Source organism: Hippopotamus amphibius, chromosome 17 (assembly GCF_030028045.1).
Source record: "Hippopotamus amphibius kiboko isolate mHipAmp2 chromosome 17, mHipAmp2.hap2, whole genome shotgun sequence".
Classification (NCBI taxonomy): domain Eukaryota; kingdom Metazoa; phylum Chordata; class Mammalia; order Artiodactyla; family Hippopotamidae; genus Hippopotamus; species Hippopotamus amphibius.
The window spans coordinates 56,801,039-56,821,360 of record NC_080202.1 but is presented as its reverse complement, the minus strand read 5'-3'; the positions used below and the strand labels follow the sequence as shown (position 1 = coordinate 56,821,360).

The 20,322-nt window shown below is 59.9% G+C and overlaps 2 protein-coding genes across 8 annotated transcripts in view; one reads left to right on the top strand and one right to left on the bottom strand.

Annotated features, from left to right (window-relative positions):
• UNK (unk zinc finger) overlaps positions 1-3,890 on the top strand; it is a 33,496-nt gene extending 29,606 nt beyond the window's left edge. For all 5 annotated transcript variants that reach the window (XM_057715966.1, XM_057715962.1, XM_057715965.1 and 2 more), the window contains 3 exons: positions 493-674; positions 1,294-1,551; positions 2,412-3,890. In XM_057715966.1, coding sequence (XP_057571949.1) covers positions 493-674; positions 1,294-1,551; positions 2,412-2,567 — 596 coding nt within the window. In that variant the 3' untranslated portion in view covers positions 2,568-3,890. The remainder of the gene's footprint in view (positions 1-492; positions 675-1,293; positions 1,552-2,411) is intronic.
• Positions 3,891-4,458: 568 nt separating this feature from the next.
• On the bottom strand, positions 4,459-19,956 carry UNC13D (unc-13 homolog D). Of its 3 annotated transcripts, XM_057715960.1 has the most exons (32): positions 19,725-19,956; positions 18,936-18,971; positions 18,591-18,698; positions 18,443-18,502; positions 18,286-18,352; positions 17,854-18,034; positions 17,374-17,418; positions 17,182-17,250; positions 16,949-17,018; positions 16,656-16,760; positions 16,482-16,574; positions 16,303-16,406; positions 14,821-14,938; positions 14,590-14,714; positions 14,358-14,448; positions 14,228-14,284; positions 14,045-14,142; positions 13,887-13,938; positions 13,681-13,811; positions 13,472-13,592; positions 12,963-13,106; positions 12,697-12,795; positions 12,383-12,589; positions 12,123-12,191; positions 11,033-11,112; positions 8,616-8,721; positions 8,467-8,538; positions 7,576-7,659; positions 7,366-7,486; positions 7,029-7,152; positions 6,357-6,553; positions 4,459-5,613 (listed from the first exon to the last, which is right to left on the bottom strand). In XM_057715960.1, the coding sequence occupies exons 1-32, from the start codon at positions 19,839-19,841 to the stop codon at positions 5,492-5,494; spliced, it is 3,273 nt and encodes a 1,090-aa protein (XP_057571943.1). In that variant the 5' UTR covers positions 19,842-19,956; the 3' UTR covers positions 4,459-5,491. The 3 variants fall into 3 exon arrangements, 2 of the variants coding, with proteins under 2 accessions (XP_057571943.1, XP_057571944.1); XM_057715961.1 differs by lacking the exon at positions 6,357-6,553; XR_009050005.1 differs by lacking the exon at positions 7,029-7,152 and having other exon boundaries at positions 5,477-5,613.
• Positions 19,957-20,322: the final 366 nt, after the last annotated feature.

The following is a 20,322-nucleotide window of genomic DNA, read 5'->3' as shown; positions in this document are numbered from 1 at the left end:
TTTGTGATTCCTGGCAACACGTTTTATCTCAGTTTCCTCATTGTAAAACAAGGGGGATGGACCCAGAGCTCCCTGTGCTCTTCCTGCTCCAGCTCTGCCATCATCTGCGGCTCTGACCCATCTCTTTTTTCCTGAATCTCCTCCTGGGCCTCACATCAGGGTGCAAGAAGGCTCCCCTTTGTCTAGCCTGGAAGTGAAGCTGTGATCACAAATTGCCAAATTCACAGACTGCTCTCCCTACAGCACTTCCCAAGTCCCCTGAATCACCTTGTGAGGCAAGTGGTGGGAGCCCCACTTTACAGATGGGGACGCTGAGACTGGGGAGTTAAATGGCAGCTGATGGGTAACAGGTGGTGCCCACACATCCCAGTGAAATTCCCCAGCCTGACATTGCTGGAGCCTCGCACAGCCAAGCCCTGGAGGCCCCCAGGCAGGGCTGCACAGGGCCCGGGCCCCTCCAGAGCGCTGATGCTTCTCTCCTTCCTGGGGCAGGTCTGAATGGGATGAATAGCAGCATCTGGGAGCACTTTGCCTCTGGAAGCTTCTCCCCGGGCACTTCCCCTGCCTTCCTGTCAGGGCCTGGGGCTGCCGAGCTGGCCCGGCTTCGGCAAGAGCTAGATGAAGCCAACGGCACCATCAAGCAGTGGGAGGAGTCCTGGAAGCAGGCGAAGCAGGTACTGGACCCTCAGGCCCACCCACCTTCCCCAGGGCCTGGGGGCACCTAGCCCGAGCCCATCTTACACAGAGTGGGTGCAGGGCCTGGGGGAGGTCAGGGGTCCTGAAGAACAGAAAAGAAACTCAGTTTTGTTTATTCTGTCCCCCTGTGGAAAAACTTGCCTTGCTGGTCAGGACCCTAGGGTGACTGGTATCCCAGACCTGGAACTCCCTCTGTGAGGTGTTTGTTAGGTCTGGTCCCAGAGCACCGCTTGCCTCTCCCCAGAAGCCCTGACTCTCTGGGCTCTAGGTCCAGGATTCTGGGTTCTGAGACAGGCCTTATGTCCAGCCACAGCCTGGCCTCCCCTGGAGGTGCTGGCCAGCTCTGCCTAGTGCTCCCTGCTCTGCTGGGCTTAGCCCCTTTCCCTGCCCACAGAGGGTCTCTTTTAGGTCCTGAAACCTCTCTTCTTTGCAGGCAGCATCAGCCCTCCTCCCTGCTCCCCTTCCCAGACACCTGGCCCCTGCAGGCCCTGCAGCCACAGTGACCCACATGGGCTCCCGGAGATGCACTCTCAGGGCGGGGGGGTGGGGCAGGGGCAAGGGGCCATTGTGACAAGGTGCTGCGTGTTGGGCCCACAGGCTTGTGATGCCTGGAAGAAGGAGGCAGAGGAGGCCGGGGAGCGGGCCAGCGCAGCAGGTGCTGAGTGTGAGCTGGCCCGGGAGCAGCGGGATGCACTGGAGGTGCAGGTGAAGAAACTACAGGAGGAGCTGGAGCGGCTACACTCGGGCCCTGACCCACAGGCCCTGCCCACCTTCCCTGACCTGGAGGCCCTCTCGCTCTCCACCCTCTACTCTCTCCAGAAGCAGCTGCGGGCTCACTTGGAGCAAGTGGACAAGGTCAGCTTAGGAGGTTGGGGAGCACAGGCTGGGGATATACAGTGGTCTCAGCCAGTGCTTGGACTCACATGGGTCCCTGCTGCTCCAGGAATGGCCACGCTCCTTCTGAGAGCCTCTGTCCCTGCTGAGCTAACACAAAATGCCGGCCGCTGGAGGGGAGCTTGGAAGAGAATGTCACTCACTGGGGAGGTGGGAAAGCTGGAGGTCGATGGGCACTGCCCCTCCCCGGGAAACTTCTGAGGGCAGCACTGAGCTGAGCTGTATCAGCGCACCTGGGTCCGAAGTGTCATCCTGGCCATTCCTCTTCCTGTGAGCTTTGCACACGCCAGCAGACATTCCAGAATGGTTAGGTCCCCAGGGCTACTTACTGTCTGCGTCCCTCGGTGCCCTGCCTCCTGGGTCCCCAGGGGAGTGTGGCACAGTGGGAAGAGCGTTCCTGCCTTCGCTGGGCACTTGGCAGCCAGGCCCCACATGTGGCCATGTCATCTCAGGCCCGTCACGACTCTCCAGACCCCATAGTTCCCATTGGGGACCTAGGGTCATCATAGGATCAAACAAGATGAGGTAGAAGTCTGTGTGCAAGGAAAAGCCCATCTAGATGGGAGCTGCAGAGCAGCCTTGGCCCTCCTTTCTCCCCCATGCATGGCTCCAACTCCCCCCGACTCAGCCTGACAGCTGAAAGCAGAAATTCGGTGCCTTGAGGTGATCAGCCTGCCCTCTGACCCTGCCCTCTCCCTTGTCAGCTGGGGCCTGTGAGCCCATTGTTGAGCTCTGTGCCCCAAGGGGCTGAAGTGATAGTTGGGAGAGCTCCTTGTCCAACACCGGCTGGGCCAGTGACCGTGACGTCCCTTTCCCCACAGGCCGTGTTCCACATGCAGTCGGTGAAATGCCTTAAGTGTCAGGAGCAGAACCGAGCGGTGCTGCCGTGCCAACACGCCGTGCTGTGTGAGCTCTGTGCCGAGGGCAGTGAGTGCCCTGTCTGCCAGCCCGGCCGGGCCCACGCCCTCCAGTCGTGACCCTGCAGGCCTGGCCCCGGCCTGGCTCAGATCTCCCCTAGGACTTTTTAAAGTATATATATGTATGTATGTATGTATGTATATGTATATGTATATGATTATGTATATGTATACATTTCTGTGTGTGTGCAGGTGTGCGTGGGCGGCCAGTGTGTGAACAGTGTCTGTGTGTATATCTGTACATAGATATAGACACACACTTTAAAACAGACTTACCAAGCACTTTTTAAAAGAAAAAACTATTTTGCAGTCCTCCCCCTGCCCGCTCCCTACTTTTCCCACTGCAGAGACAAAGTCCCTTCTTCTCCCACCAGCCTTTTGGCAGGGAATCTGTTTCTGTTTCTTTTTTATGTAGGAACTAACTATTTTTAACTTCTTCCTGGGGCCTGAGCAGGGAAGGGTGGGAAGCTGGAAGGGGCCGAGGGAAGGGGACAAGCCTGCAGGGCAGGCCCTGTTCACCCCAGCTCCCCAGGCCAGGGCGAGAGCCAGGGGTAGGGAGGACTTGGGGGCAGACCTGGTTCCCAGCTGTGAGGTTTGAGAAGGGGTCCAGGCCCGCCTAGCTCCTAGGTTTACCAAATGTGTATGTAGTCCGGGCTGGCAGGCCAAAGCTGTGGGGCCAGCCCCACTCCCGACCCTGGGCCCTTGAAGCTCCTCGAGGGGCAAAGCCCAGGCCTTCTACCCCTCAGGTACCTGAGGCCAGGGATCTACCCCAGTCCTCCCCCAACCCCCGGGCTCCTAGAGCAGCCTCCCTGGCCCCAGGAACACCTATAAGGCTGGCACTGCCCTCTCCATCACCCCCCAGCTGCCCTCAGCTGTCCCCCCTTTTGCACAGCCCTCCGTGCTGTCCACCCCTCCCTCTGGCAGCTAGCAGGGCAATAGGTGTGGAGGAGCTGCGGACTGTGAGGACCAAGGTGGGGCCCAGGCCCTGCCCTCCTCCCCAGGAGGGGCTCCGTATGCATTCCTTGGTGCTCTCTTGAGTGCAGCTGACGTCCTGCCCGTTTGGAGCAGACGCCTGTGTGCATGTGTGTGTGTGCCTGTCCGATGTATATTGTGTCTTAGCTTCCATTTTTAAAATTGTTCTGTACAGAGAGATGCAGCAGGGGGCGGGGGGGAGAGTGGGCAGAGGGAAGCCACCCCATTCCTGGCACTGGGGGTCTGGGGTGGGTGTAAGAGGGCTGCAAAGGGTCTGGCCCAGTCCAGGCCCCCCCCCCCCCCCACCTTGGGCTCAGCACGAAAGGGCTTTCAATGAATTAAGTGAAAACTTTTTTACAAAAAATGCAAAAATCAAAGCTCCAAATGTATTGGAAATAAAATATGAACTTGCAGTGGTAGCTTGTTTATGTAGGGGTGAGGAAGAGCAGGGCCTCAAATGAGGGCCCCTGAACTATGAAGTGGGCCAGCTCCCAGATCGGTTGGCCCAGTCCAGGTTTCAGCCATGGAAAAGGCTCGCACCCGAAGCCTGGGGTGTAGCTAGGTAGCGGAGGAGGCCTTGAGCATCCCTGGGCCTTGTCCAGGCCCGAAGGCTGCTCCTGGCTCCTAGACAGAGCTTGAGTTCTAACGCAGGCCTGCTGGGGTCCTTGGGATGGGGACCTTTAGCCCTGGACCCAGAGACCCCCAAGGCCCTAGGGCTCTTCCAAGCTCTGTTGCCAGATGCAACTGGTGTGCTTACTGTTTTCCAAAAGACAGCAGGGCCCCTAGTGGTTTCTCAGAGGAACCGACAGTGCCTGCTCATAAAAGCATCAGAAGAAAAGGTGGAGGGAGACTTTGAGCCACCTCCCTCCCCCTGCTCTTAGCTGGCCTGTCAGGTGGATGTGAAAAGAACACGCCTAGTGGGCTTTCTGTATGGGTCTTAGAGGAGCAGAGCTGAAAGGAATCTTGGAGATGATTTTCTCTGACCTCCCCCCCCCCCCCCCCCATCTTACCTCTGCAGGCTCAGAGAGGTTAGGTGACTCGACCGTGGTCACACAACTAGAATGACAAGCGAGCCTCAGCAGGCTCTGACTCCCAGCATATGAGCCACCCACCCAGGCAGGTCTGGGGGCCCATTCCTGTAAGCCCTGCTGTCTAGAGCAGCCCCTTGGCCTCGGCCTGCACCCCTGGGAGGCCCCCCCACTCATGGTGCTCCCATGAGAGTGCCAGGCTCCAGTGCTGGGCGGTGGCCACAGAACCTGCTATGTCTGGTGGTGTTTTGTTCGAAGCCTTTGGCCAAAATACCAGTGATGCCAGTTGCCCCAGCCCTTGCTGCTACATCATTACCTCCACACCTGCCTCGCTGCTCTGTAACATGGGGGAGTGAGTGGTGGGCCAGGGCCCAGAGTTGGGGCAGCTCAAGGTCTGAGGCCTGAGGAGGGGGTTTGCACAGCCTGACTGTAATCTAGGCCCCACTGAAGGCCAATAGTATGTTTTGTAAGAGGACAAGGACTGTTAATTTTTTTATTTTTGCTAAGAAAGTTTCTAGGTGGTAGGTACTGTCCCGAGGAGGAGGAGTCCTCAGCAGACACAGCTAGCCAAACTGGCAGCCCCACTGCCCGCCACTTCTCACCCCTTCAGGGCAGAAGGTCCCTGGCACTAGACTCCTTAGCCTGGGTGCTGGCAGGCCCCTCACCTCAGTGGCTGGAACAGGCCTGCCAGGAGAGGGGGTGCCGGGACCCTGCTCTGCCAGAGCAGCTTTTCCCTAAGAGGACAGCAGGGGCAAGGGGTGCAGACAGCTGTCTCCCCTCCGGCTGGCAGAGAAGGCTGAGGCTGGGGCTGAAGGGAGGGAGGAGGGAGTATAAATACTGCGAGTGGGGCCCTGGCTCTGGTAGCAGGAGCCGCGCACGCTGGGGCTCCGCAGACTTACAGGGCCCTTCTGGTGCGTTAGGCCAGGTGGGAGGGCTGCCCTGTGGTGGGGAGACCCCGACCTCCCATGGACCCAACCTCCACGGCTACCGCCCTGGCCGCGGCAGGTGCTGGGAGGCCTGCTTGGCTCGCTGCCGCCGCAGCCGCACAAACACCTGGGCCTCACGGTCACCCTTCCGGTTCTCCAACAGCTGCAGGATTGGATCCCCTGCAAAGAGAGGCATTTGGGGGTCAGACACGGGGAGAGGCAGTGCCTGGGGCATGGCAGGAGCTACAGCATTGCCCCATTCTCCAGCAACTAGCGGTGGGCCCACACCAGCCAAGCTCACAAGACAGCCTGACAGACGAGACAGGAGACGCGTTTGCCACCCCGAGCAGCGGTGCTGGCCCAGACACTTGACCCTACTGCCTCAGGTGGCGACTGTTACCTTTTCATACGAAAACTGTGGCCAGTTAGCCAACTTGTGCCTCAGTTTACTCATCTGGAGAATAGCAATAACACCTGCCTCACCGGGTGGTTGTAAGAACTGAGAGTTAACCTATGTCTACTGCTTAGAACTGGCCCATCATTAGTGCTCAAACACAAGACCTACTCCCCTTATCAAGCTTGGAGGCTGCTCTGCAAGAATGTGCCCCCTGCGCAGAGAGATGGCCCCTCTCCCCAGGCAAACCTGTTGGTGACCCTATCCTACCAGGGAGAGCAGCACACACTTGGCTTAGCTTAGACTTCACTGGTCCTTGATCAGGCACGAGAGCTCAGCAACAAACCACCACGCTGGCTCCAGAACCTTCCACCTCCAAGGCTGCTTCCCTCTGACCCGACTTGGCCTCTCTAGGGGACCCTGAACCTTTCACAGGCTGCCCCCTCCCCTGCATCCCCAGTGCTGGGGCAGGCCCTGCACTCAGGCCTCAGGCCTCAGGCCTCTGCCCTGCCCTAGGGCTCAGGCCTACCGTTGGGTGCAGGGTAGGTGAGGGGCAGGCGGGTCTGAGGCACCTCGCCAGGCTCCTCAGCCCCTGTCAGGCCCGGCACCGAGCGCAGCGGCAGGAAGGCCTCCCCTTCCAGGTCGTCGGCCCCCAGCGTGTCGTGGTCCAGTACTGTGAGCAGGAGGCATGCCCCGTCCTTCTGACACGGCTCAGCAGGCACCAGGCTGGGCGGGGGACATAGTCGGGCTCAGCTGCCTGTCCCACATACTGCCACTGCCATCCACCCCTGCACGCAGGCTCACCCAGACGGGTGGGGATTAGGACTGAAAGTCAGCTCTCAGCCCGGTGCACCTTGGGCCACATGCTATGATGCCTGCTCTGACTGCAGGCTGATGCTTTAAACCAGGGGCCCTGTGTACCCAGGCCTGTCTGTCTTGGGGAACAGAGGATCTCAGGGACGGGGACCCTTCCCTGAAAGCAAGCCTCAGTGCAACACGTGGGAGGAGTCTCCCCAACAGTCCCACTCCACCTGCAGGGGAGCAGGTTTGAGGCCTGTGCCAGCAAACACCTGTCCCAAGTGCCCCCTCCCTGGGACTCAAACCCGGTCATCTGAGGGGAGCCCCTTGGCCTCAGCTGGGAGGAGCAGGCCTGAGGCCCATCCAGGGCTGGGGACGAGCGGCGAGTGCGGGGACCACTCACAATTCAAAGGTCTCATCGAACAGTGGGTGAAGGTCCTTCTTGTGCTTCTGGGTCTCCCGGGGGGCAAGCTCAGGGAACTCGTGCCTGGGCTCCAAGGTCAGCTGGACAAAGGGGTCGCTGGAGCCTGGGAAGTGGCCGACCAGGGGATGATGGCCAAGGATATCCCAGCCCCGCCTCCAGTCCCCACCCCAGCAGCTGTGCCCCGCTCTGCAGCACTGCCCCCTCCTGGTAATCCGGCGGAAATGCACCCAGTCCCCAGGCGGGACGAGCAGAGCCCTTAGGGACTCGGGGGACCAGAATGGGGACGTGGAAAGTGGCCCGGGCAGCCTCCACTCACCATTGGAGTCCAGGGGCAGCAGGTTGGAGGCGCTGAGCAGCTCCACACGCAGCTTCTGCTCGGAGACGCGGTAGGAGGCCTTGACTGTGACGGCCCCGAGCTCCTCGGAGGTGGTTTCTGCCTGGGGCGGGGCGCAGGGGCAGCGTCAGCCGGGGCGGGGCGGGGCGGGGCTCCAGGTGCGCAGTGAGTGCGGCGAGGAGGGAGCCTCACCTGCTGCTGGAGGCGGCTGCAGAAGTACTTCTGGATGAGGTCCCGGCTGGAGGCTGCCTGCAGCTCCAGGGCCCTCTGCAGAGCCTGGGGATGGGGCACAGCTGAGAAGCCACCTGAACTGTCACACTCAGTCGCAGCCCAGTGCTGCCCTTCAGACGCTCACAACCAATGTGGAGACAACAACGTGATGGAAAGCACTGGGCGCTATGGGACCACAGTGAGGGTTGCCCGGCGACAGCCAGCGGCAGGGACAAGGTGGTCTGTCTCAAAGCCGCCCCCGCCCCAACCGTGTTTAGAAGAACCTCACGCTTGGGTTTTGTTTGTTTCTTTGGGGGTTTTTTGGTTTTTGTTTTCTGCTGCACCATGCAGCACGTGGGATCTTAGTCCCCCCACCCGGGAGCAAACCTGCGCCTCCTGCATTGTGAGTGCAGAGCCTTAACCACTGGACCCCCAGGGACATCCCCTCAATTATTTTTTTAAAAGGGGCCCATGGGCTTTCCTTGTGGCACAGTGGTTAAGAACCTGCCTGCCAATGCAGGCGACACAGGTTCGATCCCTGGTCTGGGAAGATCCCACATGTCTCAGAGCAACTAAGCCCTTGCGCCACAACTACTGAAGCCCGCGCTCCTAGAGCTGGTGCTCTGCAACAAGAGAAGCCACTGCAATGAGAAGCCCGTGAACCAAGATGAAGAGTAGCCCCCACTCTCTGCAACTACAGAAAGCCTGTGTGCAGCAAAGAAGACCCAACACAACCAATAAATATAAATAAATAAATTTTTTTTTTAAATAAAAGGGACCCACATTTTCATTTTCTGCTGGGCCCTGTAAATTATGTAGCTGGTCCTGGACACAGGCTCCCCAATGCCACCAGCTCACCAAAAGGCCCCTTACCTGGAAGGTGGCTGTGTGCAGGGCCTCGGGTGGCAGGCCACAGCCCTCTGCGTAGAAGCAGATCTCCAGGTTCTAGGGGGCAAGACATCAGAGGTGACCCCCAGGCACTCTCCCACCAGGGTTATTATTGCCGTCACTTGTATTATTACCTGTAGTGCAATCTTCAGCCTGCTAGACGCCAGAGGGCAGCTCCGCTGGGAGGCAGCTACCTCCGCCAGCACTGTGAGCGTGTGGGTCCAGAGCAGGGTCAGAAGGCTGGGGTGACACGCAGAGGGATGCCGGACACAGGACAGGAGGGCAGAAGAGGAGGAAGCAGAGATGCTCTTGAGAAAGAGGAGGCCTCATGGGACCCAGGTCCACCCCCAGTTCCCCAGTTCCTCCCCACCCTCACCCTCCACCTGCTTCACTGGTGGGACTGGGGCCAGGGCTGCAGGCAGGAGAGGGAGGGAGGGCTGGTCTCCTGAGGGAAAGAGGGCAGGGGGTGGGGCAGAGAGACCCCATACTATCCAACATGTCCCACAAGCTAGTGAAGAATCCTTCCCAGTAGGAATATCAAACCCCAACAAACAAGGGGGCAGGGGGCAGGGAGATGGTCCCCCAACGACAGAATCATGAGTCAAGATGGGAGCGAGCAAAATGAATAGGATCTCAGCACACAGCATGGACGAGCAGGCACTGCCTGTGGGGAGAGAAAAATAGCAACCAAGCCCAGTCCATCCTAATAACGACCTGAAACAACTGAAATTCCACTCGTCAGAGTAGAGTCAGGCAGATAAGCACAAAAACAGTGTAGTTAAGAATGTGGGTGCTCTAGGGGACTTCCCTGTCCGTCCAGTGCTTAGAACTCAGCACTTTCATTACCACGGCCCTGGGTTCAATCCAAAGTCAGGGAACTAAGATCCCACAAGCTGCATGGAGCAGCAAAAAGAAAGAAAGAAAAAGAAAAAGAAGGAAAGGAAGAAAGGAAAGAAAGAAAGAAAGAAAGAAAGAAAGAAAGAAAGAAAGAAAGAAAGAAAGAAAGAGAAAGAAAGAGAAAGAAAAAGAAGAGAGAGAAGGAAAGAAAGAAAGAAGGAAAGAAAGGAAGAAAGAAAGAAAGAAAAAGAAAGAAAGAAAGAGAAAGAAGAGAGAGAAGGAAAGAAAGAAAGAAGGAAATAAAGAAAAAGAAAGAAGAGAGAGAAGGAAAGAAAGGAAGAAAGAAAGAAAGAAAAAGAAAGAAGAGAGAGAAGGAAAGAAAGAAAGAAGGAAAGAAAGGAAGAAAGAAAGAAAAAGAAAGGAGAGAAGGAAAGAAAGAAAGAAGGAAAGAAAGGAAGAAAGAAAGAATGCGGGAGGTCTAAAAACCTAATAAAATTTTTTTAAAGAATGGAGGAGGGCTTCCCTGGTGGTGCAGTGGTTAAAAATCCACCTGCCAATGCAGGGGACGCGGGTTTGATCCCTGGTCTAGGAAGATCCCACATGCCGCAGAGCAATGAAGCCTGTGTACCACAACTACTGAGCCTGCGCTCCAGAGCTCTGCGAGCCACAACTACTGAGCCCACGTACTGCAGCCACTAAAACCAGCACGCCTAGAGCCCGTGCTCCGCAACAAGAGAAGCCACTGCACTGAGAAACCAGTGCACCACAACGAAGAGTAGCCCCCACTCGTCACAACTAGAGAACGCCCGCACACAGCAACAAAGACCCAATGCAGCCAAAAATTAAATAAATAAATCTTAAAAAACAAACAAACAAAAGAATGGGGGAAGTCCATATTAAAAGTAGTCAATTTAGTCCACATACTTAAGTGTTCATTACGCACAGACACTGTTCTAATGGTTCTTGAGGCAGTGAGTGGTAAATTAAGCTCCTGTCTTAGTGAAGATTAAACTATTTTGTGTGAGGATCAGAGCTGAACAAGTGGCATTCTCTGGCCTAGGAAATAAAGAAGGTGGGCTCCCAAGGCCCTGCGGCCACACAAGCAGAGGAGCAGAACTCTAGAGGCCAGCAGCCCCATGCAGAGGACCTGTCATCATCACCGTCACCATCGTCATGGCAGCTCCGTCATCAACCACTTCCTTTGTTTCAGGCACTGCTCTCAGCACTTCGAGTGACTCATTTAGTCCTCAACAGAGGTCAGAACCATGATCATCTGCACAGAAAACTTGAGTACTCTGCTCAAGGCCACCCACCAAGCAGCAATGAAACTGGAGTCTGAATCCAGGTCGTCCAGAGCCCATGCCCTTGACCAGTACCCCCTGCCACCCGGTGTGCTGGGCCCTGCTTTCAGAGAGACCCTGATGAGAAGTTCCCCTGGAACACCATCTGCCTCTAATGTTAGGGAGGCCAGAGCTGCAGCCTCCTGGAGACGCAGCCCAGGGCTAAGGGAGAAATGACAGGCAGCTTTCAGCTCAGCCTAAGGTGAAACGGACAGGCTTGCACAGTCCTGAGTGCCCTGACCCTGGGAGCGAGCAGTTAAGAGAGGCTGGTTGCATCCTCCCCTGAGGGATAGATCCTGAGGCCGGGAAGGAGGGGCAGGTGGGAGGAGAGGTAGAGGTGATGGGGCACCGCAGGGCAGGGGGCTGCTGCAGACCTGTTGAAGTTCTCCTGCACCAAGTTGGTGTTCATGTAGCAAAGCTCCACCTCAAGGAACTTCATCAGGGGCAGAATGGCCTGCGGAGAGGTGGCAGCATGTCTGGCTCTGACCCAGTCGAGTCCCACCCCCATTCCTTTGCCCTGACCCAGAGAGGAAACAGGGCCAGGAGCTTTCCTGCACATCTGTGGAATGTTAGCAGAGCCAGCCCCTGACCACAGTGGGCTCCAGCCATACTGGCCTCCTCTACAGCCCTTGAACCTGCCAGGCCTGATCCTGCCTCAGGGCCTTTGCCCATGCTGTTCCCTCCCAGAGAAGTCCTCATGGCTCCTTCTCTTGCTTCCTTGACTCAGTTGTTACCCTCTGAGTAAGGCCTTCTCTGGCCACTATCTAAAAATTCAGTCCTCTGACCCTTTCCATTCCCTCGTGTGTTTTATTTTTCTCTTCAGCATCTACCATTATGTAACATACCATATGTGTGTATACATATATATGTTTATACACATACACATATGTACAATTCTAATAATAGCTATTGTTATAGTTATATACTTAGCTCTTTTTTACCTCCCCTACTAGAATGAAAACTCTAGGAAGGCAGGGATTTTTTTTATAGTGTTCATTGATATATAGCCCCAGTGCCTAAATCAATACCTGGGACCAAGTGGGTGCTTAAAGAGTTGATGAATTCATGAGTAACATTCTCCCAAACAATCCAAGGTGTATATTACTATCCCTCCTGACAGATGAGGAAACTGAGGTCAGCTGGCCTGTATAAACAGGACAGCTATGCTAGTAGGCAGCTGAGAAGGAGGCATGCCCAGGGCTGTTTGGCTGCAAAATCTAAGCCCTCCCCCACTGCAGCCCCCACACTGACTGTCAGTGCTGGGAGAGTCCATGAAATGAACCAACCCCACCTTCCTAGCCTCCAAGGAGGAAACTGAGGTCCAGGAGGGAACATTTCTTGCCTAAGTCTGGGGGACTTATCTCTGACACCCCATGGCCTTCAGCCCCCTGCCCACCCTAAGCCCCTTTGCAATCCCTGACCCACATTGCTGGCAAAGGTCAGCAAGCCAGGAGGGCCACTCACATCCTCAGGCAGGACAGATTCCTTGATGCCCACGAGTTTCTGGATGTGCTTGGCAATGCCCACCTCCAGCTGGAGACACAAAACGGTAGGAAGGAGGCCAGGGTGTGAGTCAGGGGTCAGGAGAGGTTGCCTGGGGCCTGAGTTTAGGTTCAGGAAGGAGAGAGTGCTGGACATTGGCCCAAGTCCTGCTGGGGGTGGGGGGGCGGGTACTTCAGGCTGAGGATGGGTGGGGTGGGTTCACTGTGGGTCAAACAAATTACCTGCTCGGCCAAGGTGCGGACGCCGGTGCGGATCTCATGGCCCAGGCCAGCCAGGGCGCCCTGCAGCTGGGCATGCAGCGTGTTCTGCAGCTGCCCCTGCTCCAGCACAGCCCCTACCCGCTGCTCTAGTGCCTCCCATGCCAGCTGGGTGGGAAGCTTGCCGATCACCAGCCGCAGCTGCTCCATATCGTTCACCACCACACACAGCTGCAGGCAGGCACGGGCACAAGGATGCAGAGCTTCCAGAATAGCTCCGGGACTGGCAGGCTCCACCCCCACCCCAGCCAGCCTCAGCCCCCAGCTCTGGCCCTTACCATGTTGGCTGCCTGGCCTTGGTCCTTCTGGCCTGCAGAGAGCTCACGGGCCCGGGCCTTTATAAGGCTGCAGTACACCAGGGCCAGCCGACAGGTGTCCTGGGGTGAGGAGGGGATGATCAACTGGTGGGGGTAGGGGTGCCCAGGAGTGGCAGATGGGGGAGGCACAGGAATTTCAGTGACTTGGGGGATTCTAGGACATAGGCTTTGGGAGGCTGCTAGGGTGAGAACTTGGGGGAAATGGTGGGGTGGGAAGGAGGCTGCACCTCCACGAACTTGACAGTGATCATGAAGGCCTCCTCTGGGTCAGGCCAGTCCAGCTGCCGGGAGGTGTGGCTGATCTGGGCGAAGCAGGTGGACAGATCCACAGCCGACGTGCTATGCTTGGTCAGTTCACCCAGGGGCACCAGCTAGGAGATGGGGGAGTGTGTAGAAGGGAGGGCTCAAGGCTTGCCAAACCCATGCCCCTCCCTCCCCCCCTCCATCTGCAAGCATCCAGAACTCGCACAGCCAGAAAGCACTGAGCTGGGCAGGAGGCTGCAAGGTGAACAAGCAGGGCTCCACCCAGACCCCCAGGCTGCAGGGATCAGCCTGTAAACGAAGCCACAGTTTACCCCTCGAGTATAACAGGAGGCAGTGTTTTGCCCACAGCTGGCCTCAAGAGCACCGCTCAAAGCTGGTTACCCGCTTCCTCACGTGCCACACGGTCCGGCGGAGCCGCAAGCCACACCCCCCAATCCGGGACTCCGCCTCTAGCCCAGGCCCCACCCCCCACCTGGTCCATCTGCACAGCGCGCTGCACCCGCGCCAGGGCCACGCTATAGGTCTTCTGCAGCCAGGAGGGGATGGCCAGCTGGAACCAGCGGTGGAAGCCATCCAGGGCCAGGACGCCATCCCTGGGGAGAGCCGGGGTCAGCCTGGGGAAGGCAGGGGCCACTTGTGGGCTGCGGACCCTCCTCTCCCCACAGCCAGTCTGCTGCCCACCTCTCCGAGGGGACGGGGCCCAGCTGGTAGAGCTCCTTGAGGCTGACGTAGAGCTGGAACAGACTCTCGCCCATTTCCGGGGTCACGGAGCCGCCCACAGCCGCAATGTGGTCCTGCACCCTCTTGGCCACCTGCGAAGGGAAGGCGTGGTGGGCGGAGCTCCAGAGCCGGGGCAGAGGGCGAGGCCTGGACGCAGGGAGCCTCACCAGCCACTGCAGCTCCAGGAAAGCCATGGAGAAGAGGTCGATCTTGAGGACACTGGAGGAAAGGCAGCAGGCGTGACCTGGCGGCACACACTGGGGGGCCCTCTGGTCCCCATTCTGAGCCCCTGCTGCACTGCCTCCCGACCCAGCCACCTGCTCACTTATGGAAGATCTTGTTCCACGTGCGCTGGCACTGGTGCAGGTCGCCAACGATGTCCTGTACCAGGCTCAGTAAGGCCTTGCCCGCCTCCAGCATGCCCTGGCAGGGACAGGGGTGAACTAGGCAGGGCTGTGAGAGGCAGGCATCCCGCCCTGCCGCCCACCACCTCGCCCCAGCCCCTCACCTGCACCATGGGCTGATGGTGCTGCTGCTTCAGGTGGAACCATTCGACTGTGCCAGTCTGTGGGCAGAGAGGCAGTGAGCAGGGAGGGTTGCTGGGCCCAGGCACCATACCCGCAGGGTGGGCACCATACCCGCAGTGCCTCGGTCACCAGACGGGGCAGGGGGGCACTGTCAGGGCACAGTTCTCCAAAGGCCTTCATCTTGCACATCTGTACCAGGACCCTGTGGGGAGAGACAGCCGTGTCCAACATGCCTGTGGCCCCGTAGCCCCCACTCATTCCTCCAGCAGGCTTCCCCATCCCAGAGGTGCCCCAGCTCGGGTGCCCTGACTCCACTGAAGGAGGGGGAGGGGTGACCCCTGACCTGAGGAGAGACTGCAGCCGGGCTGGGGAGTCGGAGACGGAGAGGGGGAAGACAGACCGGAACCGCCGGATGAGGGAGAGGCCATAGGACAGCAGGGAGTTGAACGAGGCGGCCAGCTCCTGCAGCTGCAGGGCCAGGCAGGTGCTGTGAGCCAGGGGCTGCTTTATGGAGCCCGGGTAGCCGCTCCCGGAGCCCTGCCTGCCCCACACGCCTTGCCCCGCCCCAGCCCACCTGCTCTGCCTTGAGCCGGCCCTGGATCCACTGGTACTCGATGCTGGTGATGGGGTACAGGAGGCAGCTGCTGGGGAACTCCAGGCTCTGGTAGAGACGACTGTAGGCCAGCCACTGCCTGCGGCAGACAGGAAGCCCTCAGCCCGGCCAAGGGGGGCACCTCCCTTCCCACAGCTCGCCTGGCCCGGCCTGGTGGCTGGGGGGACAGCACCCAGCACCCACCCACCCCCACCCCGGCCCCAAAGCCTCCTGGGGATCCCCATCGACCCTCAGAGGCTGAAAACCAGTGGCTGAAGGTAACCATAGGATTGTTTTTGTTCCCATAAGTGCTTTTCAAACGTGTAAATGGATTGCCCATCTCTTTTTTTTTTTTTTTTTTTTTGGCACAACGGGCTTAGTTGCTCCGCAGCATGTGGGATCTTCCTGGAGCTGGGATCGAACCCCTGACCTCTGCATTGGCAGGCGGATTCTTAACCACTGCGCCACCTAGGAAGCCCGCCCATCTCTTAAAGTAGAATATTTGTGATTTTACAATTCAGGATTTCTTGCTTCTGTTGAAATATCAGATTTGGAGATTCGAGCCTTCAAGGACATGTAAAACGTCAGCTAGGGCGTCCCTTTAGAGAGTTGAGGGGAGACTTCAAGAGGTGACCGAGCTGAGACAAGAGGGAGGGTGAAGGAGGCTGGGGGAGAAGAGCAGCCCAGGGATGGACCTCTGCTGCTCAGAGACACGGCGTCATCTGCACTCCCTGCAGGGGCCCTGCAGGCACATTAGGCCCTTGCCCTCAGTGCCTGCTCCAGTCTCCAGCCTCGTCTGCACCCCCACAGCCATCCAGGAATACCCACCTGCCTATGGTCCTAGAAGCTGCCCTTCTCTGCCGGCCTCCTTCTGGCTCCCTCCTCAAATGCCAAGTGTCAGCACCCACTCTCCTCCTCCTCCTGGCAGCACCCAGGCTGTACCCCTACTTCTCACGTGCCTTGCAAAATCTGCAAACTCATGTGTGCCCTTCCTGGCATTCCGGTAATCTAACACGGCTCTGGGGACGTGACAGGCTCTCAACACGGATTCAGGAGCATCAGTGTACGGATTTGTTCAACGGCCCTGGGGTCTGGGTCCGGGGTGGCAAACTCAACTGCCCAGAGGGACTCAGGTGATGTCAGAGAACAAAGTGTTTGAATGGCAACTGTGACGGACAGGGGGAGGGCACGCCACTCTTCTCTGACCACCTGCAGCCCAGCAAAGCGACAGCCCTGCAACTCCAGCACGAAGTTTCACGGGAAGCTGGAGATGTGAACCTGCACAGGAAATCTCCAGATTTTAAAAGTTGGCAACTGATTCAAAATACATAGTCTGGGCCCCAAACAGAAAACTCTCTTGAGGCTTAGACTTCAGGCTGTCAGCTTGCAGGAGGGCAGGCAGGGAGGGAGAGAGTGGTGTGGTGCAGATGGCCCTCTGGTGCTCTGGCTGGGCTGGGTACTCACGCCATGGACCGGTGGAAGTCTGACAGGTCCTTCTGCGTGGCGTGGAGGAAGAGGATGGTGGCAGCCTGGGGGCTCAGCAGCCCATCCCAGGAGGTGCTGCCCGCCTGAGGGGACAGGCGGAGGGGTGTCAGGACCTGGCAGGCAGACCCTGGCCCTGCCCAGCCCTAGGAGGGCAGTACCTGGTGCTGGGTGACCTCGTGGGACACGAGCTGCTGCAGCAGGTGGAGGTGCACCGTGTAGCTGGGCTGGGAGCGGCTGGCTGCGGTGGCTCTCTGCAGGGGGACCGGCGTGGCCGTGAGCAGAGGATCCCACGCTCGGTGCAGCCCCTCCTCCCCACCCAGCCGGCCACCTACCCGCTTGTGAATGAACTGGAACTGGAGGTGACACTGACCGCGGTCTGGGTAGGTCTCCGTGCAAGGCTCTAGAGGGTACCACTGATCTTCCCGGCAGTGCAGGTCCTGGCAGGCCAGGCGGGGAGGGGACACCCATGCCCGTGAGCCACAGGACCCTTGCACAGTCCTGGGCAGGGGAGGCGATGGGAGGCAGACCCCAGGCTCCGCTCCGTGCAGACCTGGAAACCCTCCCTTGATCCCCTCGTCACCCCCTCTCTGCCTCTCTCCCGGGAATATTTCCCCACTCCACTCACCTGTAGTCTCAGAACCACATTCCCCAGAAAGTCGTCCTGGCCTTTGTCCTTCCTGGCCTCCTTAAAGATCCTGTTCCAGGCAGGGTCCCGTGAGAGAGAGGGGCCAGGCTGGGATCTGCCCCCACCTGTGGCCACATGGGCCCAGAAAGAGCCTGCAGCCCAGCACCCCGTGTGCATGTGCGGGGAGGGCAGAAGGAGCCCCCCTCCTTCCCCAGGAACCCCACGGCACTCACCTTCGCAGCCCATGCAGATCCGTGAGCTCCCCGAGCTTCTGTCTGACAGACTCCACGGTGTCCATATCCCTGGTGGGGCAGCGGTTTGACTGGGAGGTGAGAGGGTGTCCTGGGAGCCCCTGACCCCTTTCTGCCACCCTCACCTCCGGCCCCTTTCTCTTCCCCACCCCTACGGGTAGGCATGCCCCTCACCACATGTCCAGATGGAAGCTGGAGTTGCTTACGTCCTCAAACTCTCTGTAGCGAGAAACGAGCATGACTGAGGGTCTTGGAGGCACAGACCCCTGACCAGGCCACAGGCTACCTCAGCCCCGAGCCTGTCCCCCAAAGCTGCCGTCCCCAACGTCACCCACTCTCCAGGCTCAGTCCCTCCCTGCAAACTCTCCTCCCTACCCGACTGCATCTCTCCCTTCTTTAAAGTAAGCCTTCAGGCTACCCCCCAGATCCACCCAGATGTGCCAGACGCCCCCACCAGCACGCGGCATTAATGCCATCGCTCTATCCTGTCTGGCCTCCTGTCGGTCTCCCCTGTACTGGGGGCAGGCTCTGCCTCTGGTCAAGCCAAGCTCCCTCCCCCGGGACAGGAAGTCCTGCTAATCTCATGGAGGAGGGGGGTGCCCCCACCACCCCGGTAGCCCTAGACGGGGTGGGAGCTGGGGCAGGGCCACGTACAGGATGAAGGTCTCGTCCCAGACGGGGTTGAGTGTCTGGGTGATGACCTGGGTGCGGTGGGTCTGCTCCTCGGGGATGGTGTGCTTCACCACAGCCTTCTGCCGACGCCGGAGCCCAGGGCTGCCCCCTGGCGCACCCACCCCTTGCTCGATGCCCAGCAGGCAGTAGGGGTCACTGAACCCTGGGGGGGAGGGGGAGGGGGAGGCAGCCAGGGTGTCGGCTAGGCTTCCAGGGAGCGTCCTCATCACCCCGTTCGGGGTGGGGGAGGGGCCGTCTGTCCCAGACTCTAAGGGCAAGAGGCCAGTGGCACCTAAGTGAGCCCCAGGGGACGTTTGGGAGACGGGAGCCCCCACCGTGAGCCCTGGGACAGGCTGTGACGGTGGGGAGGAAGGAGCCAGGAAGAAAGCCTCAGGGCCCCCGTCGCCTACTCACCACTGACATCCTTGCCCAGAATGCCCTTGGCTTGTTTCACGGTCGCCTTCAGACAAAATACTGGTTTCTAGAACGACAGGAGGTGGGGCCTGACTCCCCGAGGGAGCTGGGCTTCCCCAGCCCCCGTGCTAGCCCAGGACGGCCCTGGCAGGGTTACCTCAAGCTCCTGGACCTGCTTCAGCATCTGCTGGTGCTCCTTGGGCTCCACGCGGAAGGCCTGGCGGGGTAGGAGCGTGGGAAGCTTGGGGCACGGGGTGGGGGCGGCCAGGCTGCAGGGAGGCTGGTGGCGTGGGGGCTGGGCTCACCTCCTGCAGGTACCGCAGCAGCTCAGAGGACTCCCCGACATGGCTGGCCTCAGGCTGACCCAGGCGGTACAGGACGGTGTAGAGCGCTTCCTCGTAGAGCAGGGCCCGCTGAGACACAGCACGGTCACCTTGGGAACCCCCGTCCACCCACCAGAAGGTCTTGGCCCCACCAGCTACCCCTGGTACCCGCAGCACCTGCCCAGGGCGGGGACCAGGCCTCCACACGCACAGCGGAGAGGAGGGGGTTGAGACCCAGCCTTGGCCAGCAGCCCAGGGGGATGTTTGGGAGGATGAGGGGCTGCCCCCCAGCACCCCTCTGCGCCCCCCAAACGGTCCAATTCTTACCTCCTCTGGGGACAGGTGGTGGGATGGAGGCTCGATCTGGGGAGCGAGGTGAAAAGACAAGGTGTCCCCGAGGCCTGGACCAGGGCTCAGACCCCAGAACGGCCCCTCACAGAGCAGGCCCAGCCCGAGGGCTGAGGGGGCCCCAGGACCCAGCCTCCAGCCCCACCCGTGCCGCACACCTGTTCCCACGGCAGGCCTCCCGGGGATCCGGCCCCCGGGCTGCCTTCCTGGTCCCCTGGCCGGCTGTGGCTCGGGTCCATTGGCGCTCAGCCGCCCGAGCAGCGTGCGCTCGCAGCACCCGTGACCCCAGCCTCCCTTCCTTCCCCAGAGGAAACAGCGCTGCTTATCGGTGGCTCTGCTCCGCGCCCCAGCGGCGGAAGTGAGGCCCAGCAGCAGAGGCGGCAGCCTGGGGGGGTCGTGCCAGGCAGGCCTGGGGGCTGCTCAGCTGCTCCCCCAAACGCCCAGCCCACAGCAGGGATACTCCCTTGCCTAATGGTGTCTTCGGAGCTGGAGGAGTGGAGGACGGCCGCGCGTGGGGTGGGGTGGAGGAGGGGCCCACCAGAGGGAGGGGGCTCAGAGAGGCTCAGACTCCAGTCCTGAGGCCCAGGGTGGCCCAGAGAACACGTGGCCGACCCCGTTCTGCCGACCCCGAAGGCTCTGCCCGGGGCCGGGGTGGGCAGGGCTGGGGACCACATCCTCAGCCACAGCCCCCAGGAGGTGGGGCCCTGCACCCAGAGCCAGCAGAGCCCCACCCAGGCCTGCTCTTCTCCCCACGGAGGTCCCTCCTACCTCCTGAGCCCTTTGGGGCAGGGGATCCTGCAGATCTCTGACCCTGCGGCGCCTTATCTTGACGGCCTGGCGCAAGAGGGGCGGGCGCCGCTGGGGCTGGGAGAAGAGCGTCGCCATGGTGGCCAGCCCTGCCCTTCCCCTCCGCCGTGCCCACTGCCTTGGGTGAAGATAGCGAAGCCACAGGGTTATGCAAAGAGCCCAGGACTGCCACCCAGTGCCAGGGGAGGGAGGAAGGGCGGGTCAAGGGACGGTCAGGCGGGGGTTTCGCCACCTCGGGGCTCGGGGGGGGGGGGGGCGCCCCCAGCTCCCAGGTCTCTGCACCTTCCTCCCTCCCACTGGCTGGGCTCCTGGGAGGAACTAGGCTGGGCTGGCGGCAGCGGTAGACCAGGTGGCCGGGTCCGCCCCGCCCCGCCCCACCCCACCCTCCAAGGGGCCCTGGGGAGGGTCCAGCCCCGCCAGCAGGGGGCGTGAGGGCAGGGCGCAGCCTCCCGGCCCCATCCAGGGGACAGGGAAGCCCGCCTGGCCCGTGGGGTTCTCACCTGCAGCCTCCCCTGAATGGGTCACAGACCCGGGGTGGGGGTGGGCAGGGCACAGGGCG